This window comes from Parus major, chromosome 2 (assembly GCF_001522545.3).
Source record: "Parus major isolate Abel chromosome 2, Parus_major1.1, whole genome shotgun sequence".
NCBI lineage: Eukaryota > Metazoa > Chordata > Aves > Passeriformes > Paridae > Parus > Parus major.
In genome coordinates this window covers 56,770,637-56,776,636 of record NC_031769.1, presented here as the reverse complement: position 1 = coordinate 56,776,636, position 6,000 = coordinate 56,770,637, and the positions used below count along the sequence as shown (strand labels likewise).

The following is a 6,000-nucleotide window of genomic DNA, read 5'->3' as shown; positions in this document are numbered from 1 at the left end:
CGTTAGGACTACAGCTGCCTGAAAGGAGGATGTAGCCAGGTGGGAATCTGTCTCTTCTAACAAGTGACAGGATGAGAGCAAGTTGCACCGGGGAGGTTTAAATTGGATATTAGGAAAAACTTCAGAACAAGGGTTGCCAGGTGCTAGAATGGGCTGGCAAGGGAAGTAGTTCAGTCCCCATTCCTGGAGGTATTTAAAAGACACATAGGGATAGTGATGAGAGGCATGGATAATGGTGCACTGACTGTGGGGGGTTTAAGTTTAGACTCAATGATCTTAAAGGTCTTTTCTAATCTAAATATTTCTATTCTATGACTTTTCAGATTTTAGTTTTTATTCTAGCAATGTTAAATGCAAATCTCTGTGTTCAAGTATTTTGTGCCTTTTTTTGTTCTTTTTTATTTTTTCTCTCTTCTTTTTTTCTTTGTTTCTTAATTTTTTTGGTTGTATTTTTCGTTCCCCAGGAAAAGTGCAAAATGTTTCAAATTCCTGTTCAAAACCTTGATAACATAAGGAAGGCTCGAAAAAAGGTGAAGGACATTCTTGTGGATCTTGGGCTTGACAACTGCAGGGAACTGTTGAAGGTAAAGCATTTGAAAGAATGTGAACCAATCTGAAATGGAAACTTCTGATACATATTTCACTTCCTGGTGTATATGGGATGCTTTTCTGCCATAGATATTTTTGGGGGGCCTTACTTCAGGGGTTACTCATTACCTGACTGCTCCTACCCAGGGAAGGAATTTAGTGTATTAGTATGTAACACTGCAAGGGGGTGTATTTCTTAACTAGATGTGTTACAGATGGTGCTGCATGTTCTGTTAGTAATGTTTCAACAAAAGGAAACAGTACAGCTTCAGGAAAAAATACCACGTACTGATGAATTGTTATTTGTGTGCTATGCAGCAACTTTTTTCAATTCTTTTAAAATCTGAAGCAGATGAGGACCTGAGTCTCCTCAAAGGCATCCCATCACATATGAAGGACAAGCCTCTGAAGAGACATGCAAATCACAAGTCTTTCTGAAAATAGATAAGCCTTTAAACTTTGTGTCCAGTGAAAAATACCAACATGGTCTTACTGAGTTTTAGTTTGGTTCTGCATCTTAAAAAGTCCATGCAGGTGTACTGGGGCGATTAAGATAAACCTAGTACTGCTGTTGCCACCTCCAGAAGAAAATTCTGTGCATCAATCAGGAAAAATGGACACCATCAGATTGGAAAGCCTAATACCAAAAAAGTGCAAACACAGGAATGTAATGCCATTTTTTAACAACAGTGTATTTCAGTGAGCTGGTGCACAGGCTTTTTTGTCTGTTGAGTATATTCACAACTGGATGTTGACCATAGTCAAGAGGTTGATTGCTTCTTTATGGCAGTACGAAAGTAGGCTTAACACTTTGTAAGGGTGCTGTTGTGTCATTTGAGGTGGTTTCCTTCTGAAATTCTGTCAATAATTGGAAAAAAAAATTGTTCAAGACTACATGCATAAGCAATTTTGGAACACTCTTTGTTATTGCAGTTGAACAGTGTTGTATATATCTAAATGTTGTAATAGCTCAAGAAAAATTATAATGTCTAGTAATTTCCATTTACTTGCTGTTTTTATTTTGTTAATATTGTTCTGTAATGTCACTTCTAACTTGGAGGCTGCATCTGTCTTGAACATTTGAACTAGGAATGTTTTGATGGTGACAGGTTTTTACTGTGAAATTGCTTGTGGTCTCTTTGATTGTTGCATGGACTTCAATGGTAAATAAGTTGTTTCGTTTTTGAGAGTATTTATAATTTGTGTTTAGTTGGTTTTGCTTAATTTTTAATAACTGGTGGTGGTGGGAAACCTGGCAGACATTTCCACTGTGGAAAAACCTCTATGAGATTTGGGCCAAAAAGTACCATGTTGGGGTTTTTTTTTTTGCAAATAATTCTCTCTCAATCAAGTTCATAACTTCAGTTTGTTTTTTCCAGGTAATCTGAGACTAGCTTTGGTAAAACTTGAGCAGTAGGAAGAGTGGTTTCTATAGCTTGATTTGTACTTGGTTCATACAATTATGGTATTTCTTTTTGGTAGCATGGGATGTGTGAGGTTTTAATAAAACTTAAAATCATAGAAGGCCTTGGGTTTGATGGGATGTTGAAGACCATCTAGTAAGAAGTACCTAAAGTTTGTTCATTTTCTCAAATATTGAGATTGATTTCTGGACTTATTATGAAGGGGGTGGACAATGTAGGAAGTGGATTAAAATATGATATGCTGCAAATATGACCTGCATCTGGTCTTAACATTGGTCTTGCACTGTTGTTATAAGGCATGATAATGGACAGTAGTTTGTGTGGAAGATGAAGGAATATCATGTATGACTAGTTCATCATTTGCTAGAGAGCAAATGAATTAGTTTTTAGCTTAATTGATCTCTGCTAGGAAGAAAACATGAGCATTTTGTCTGGAGTACTAGTTTGTTTCTCCAAGTAGTGTGTTTAACTACACTGTAAGGTCAGAGGTTTTCCTTTTATAAGCGGTTTCAGCTTTTCTAGAGTATTATGATCTTTAGGGCCATGAAGGTGATCAGAGGATGGGAGCACCTCTGCTCTGAAGCTGAAGACATACTGAGAGAGCTGGGGTTTTCAGCCTGGAGAAGTCTTTGGGGAGACTTCATTGCAGCCCTTTTTATACGGACAGATAGGGGCAGCAGTGTTTTAAATTGAAAGAGGGTAGGTTTAGATTAGATATTAGGAAGAATTCCTTTATTCACAGGGTGCAGAGGCAGTGGCACAGTTGCCCAGAGGAGCTGTGGATGCCTCGTCCCTGGCATTGTTTAAGGCCATTTTGGATGGGGCCCTGGGCAACCCGGTTGAGTGAGTGGCATCCTTACCCATGATGATGGGGCTGGAACTAGATAATCTGTAGGGTCCTTTCCAACCCAAATGGTTCCATGTTCTATTCTATGATTCTGTGTCTTCGTTGAAACTCTCAGCTTTTTGTTTTTGTTATGGGAAACCATGATAGTTTTGATATAGAGGGGAGAACAGTTCTTAGTTTAAAAATGTTTTTCTTTTCAACTTAAAAATAACTATTATGCATAAGGATATTAGTCAGGCTTCTCAGAGGGCTTTGTTCCTTTGTTATTACCTTTCCCTTTTCTTGTTTTTGTCCCCGCTGGGGGTGAGAAATGTGGGAAAGGCATATCTAATTAGTGGATCTCTGTTTAAAGCAAGGCTTCACAACAGCCATTTGCACCACTGACTAATTGTATTTATAAGAATGGTTATTTTTATTAAAATATATTCCTCTGTAGGAAATAGCCATTTCAGCAAAATTATCTAGATGTATTATGTGTGTTTGGCTTGTGGAAATGTGGTGTTTAAGTGTAGGAGCCTGTCTCTCAAACCAAAAACAGAACAAGTTGCAGATAAGCCATAAACTTTGAGAGACCTTCTAACATTGCGTAATTTACTCCAGCATGTTCTACTGAAAAAGTTTTAGTAAATCTCAAGTCTTTATTTTCTCTTTCTAAAGTTCTGGGATTTCTCTTGTTCTTTTGTTACATGCAAGAGTTCTTTCTAAGGTTCCTGATTGTGGTGGGTTTTTTTTTTTTTGTTTTGTTGGTTTTTCGTTTGTTTTGTTTTGGTTTTTTTTTTTTAGGTTTGGAAGAAGGGCAAATACATGACTCATTCAGTGTCTAGGTGTTGATTAGATTGTAAGGGATGTATTTATTGTTGCCCTGAACTTTTCTGGATTCTCTTTGAGCATACTTGATGGTTGAAATTTGAAAAGGTAGACAGCGTATTGCAAACTCAGCTGCATGTTTCTAAATTCTTGAATAATGAAGTTAAAATCAAATTATCACTGCATGACGTTCTGGCCTACTGTAACCTGCTGAACACACAGGAATGCTCATATTTGCATGGTGCAAATGGGCAAGAGCCTAGTGTAGACAGAGCCTGCATTAAGTAGGATTCTGTATGTGATTGTTGAAGCTTTGTTTCTCCTTGTTGCTGACTATATTCTGTGTTGCTGCTAAATTTCACTTAACACAAACTATTAGATTTATGAATTCCACTCCTTTTGTAAGGTCATCCTATCTTAAATGTTATTTATTATCTGCATCTGCTGTTGCAGTGGGGTTTGGTACAGAGATGGTAATCATGCCTTCTTTAAGTATCGGCAGAGTTTTGAATGAAGAGGGATTTGTGAAAGGGAAGAATGTGAGGGGAGAAGAGATGCAAGTTTTCTATGGGTAAAGCCTGGATTTGTAGCCCGTGTTTCATCCAAGCATTCTGGTGTGCTGTTGAATCTAGTTAAGGGACTTCAGAAATGCCCAGTAAATAGGAATCTAGGTTGTTTTTTTTGTTTTTTTTTCTTCCATTAAGTTTGTGTTTAAATATATGTGGTCTCAGGAATCTGGAGGTGAACTTAGTGTTTTTAGGATAGTAGCTGACTTTTGCTTCAGGGATGTGAACTGCTCTGCTGGGATTAATTAGAAGAAGGCTGTTAGGACAGTTGCTTTCCCTGACACAGTTGTTGCAAACACAAATATTTTTGCTTTTGCAGCTTCAGAAAAAGCAGCTCTTGGAAATCAACTGTGAATGTCTTTTGTTTTTACAAGTTAAAAGTATAACAGTGCTATGCAGATTTAATACTAAAACCTGTTGCAAAGTAAATGGTAGTGGTAAGTTAATAAATGGAAGCAAGCAGTGAAATATTACTGATGAAGTAGAGGGGGAAAATATTTTACGTGTTCACAGTGACCTTGGCTGGAAGCAGTGGAATTCAAATGTAAATATTTTCACTCCCTATATTATTTTCAGTAACTCTGAAATGTTCAGAATTCCTCCTCTATTACTAGGCAATCAGATGAACAAATATTTGAGGTAAAATAAATTAAAGATGGTCAAAGAAGTAATTTCTTTGAATAGAGTTTTGTGACTTCCAAGTCATCCTCTCTTTGTGTGGGTTTTTCTTTCTTATTTTTCCTTATTTTCTACCGAGAATTTCTTAATATTCAGAAAAGACTGCAAAAGCCTTGTTTTCATTTCTTGTTTTTATTTTACTTTTAGAATCTTAAAAGTTTTGATGCAGGTGAAAGCTACTTTCGTAACACTTCATGGAGTGATGTCTCTCCTTGGGAGCCTGTGGGCAGAAGGAAGGTATGTATATATGAGACTCAAATCCTGGGTAAACATGTTGTGTAGAGTTGGTGAATTTCACAGTTTTCAGAAATTGGAATGCAGCTTTTTTTATGGAAAAAATAGCGCTTTTTTTTTTTTTTTTTTTTTTTAGTGCTATTAGTTAGGGAATAATCTTATATTTCCTGCTTGTTTTTCCCTGTAATGCAGCTGGGTATGAGGACTTCAGTTACCATTTGCAGTCTTTAAGGATATAGCCCTGAACATCAGTGCTAAGATGTCACACTGATGTGTTCTGCCTTTTAGCCTAACCTAATATGTAGTCTTAGCATGGTCTTGTGTCTTGTGTGCAGCCCGGCTCCTGTTTCATTGGAAGGGTGAAAATGTGATTGCATAGATGGAAGGGGATTTAGATAAAATTATTATTAGTGGCAGTGGAAGGCTTTCCAGTTAGAATTGTGTATGTGAAATATACGCAATGCCTTTGGTTCTGTATAGCTACTCTCTACAAGAAAGGCAGGGTTGATGTGAACAATTCTTTAATTGTATATAGTTTCTAACATACTGTGTATAGAGCAGAGGAGTATGTCCAGAAAAAAAGGTAGACTTGTCAGTCCTGCTGAAGACTCTTGGAGCCCCTCATTGCCTCCTTACAGAAGACCTGTCAATGAAGTTCAGTGTGGAGCTGATAACACATTGCTTTGGAGCAGACTTGCTGTGCCTTTTAGATACTAACCTTGTTCCTGTCCATTTCCTTAAACAATTTTGGTTTATTAATGTATATCATTCACATATCATGCTGCCTAGATTTGGGAAAAAAGAAGTAGATCCTTCAGGATGTTCTTTTCCAAAGTTGTTGCCATAAGGGGAAAAT

The 6,000-nt window shown here is 37.2% G+C and overlaps 1 protein-coding gene across 5 annotated transcripts in view; it reads left to right on the top strand.

Moving 5' to 3' along the window:
• Positions 1-6,000, top strand: part of ADNP2 (ADNP homeobox 2) — a 33,678-nt gene that overhangs the window by 7,092 nt on the left and 20,586 nt on the right. For all 5 annotated transcript variants that reach the window (XM_033512020.1, XM_015619590.2, XM_033512022.1 and 2 more), the window contains exons 3-4: positions 465-584; positions 5,058-5,147. In XM_033512020.1, coding sequence (XP_033367911.1) covers positions 477-584; positions 5,058-5,147 — 198 coding nt within the window. In that variant the 5' untranslated portion in view covers positions 465-476. The remainder of the gene's footprint in view (positions 1-464; positions 585-5,057; positions 5,148-6,000) is intronic.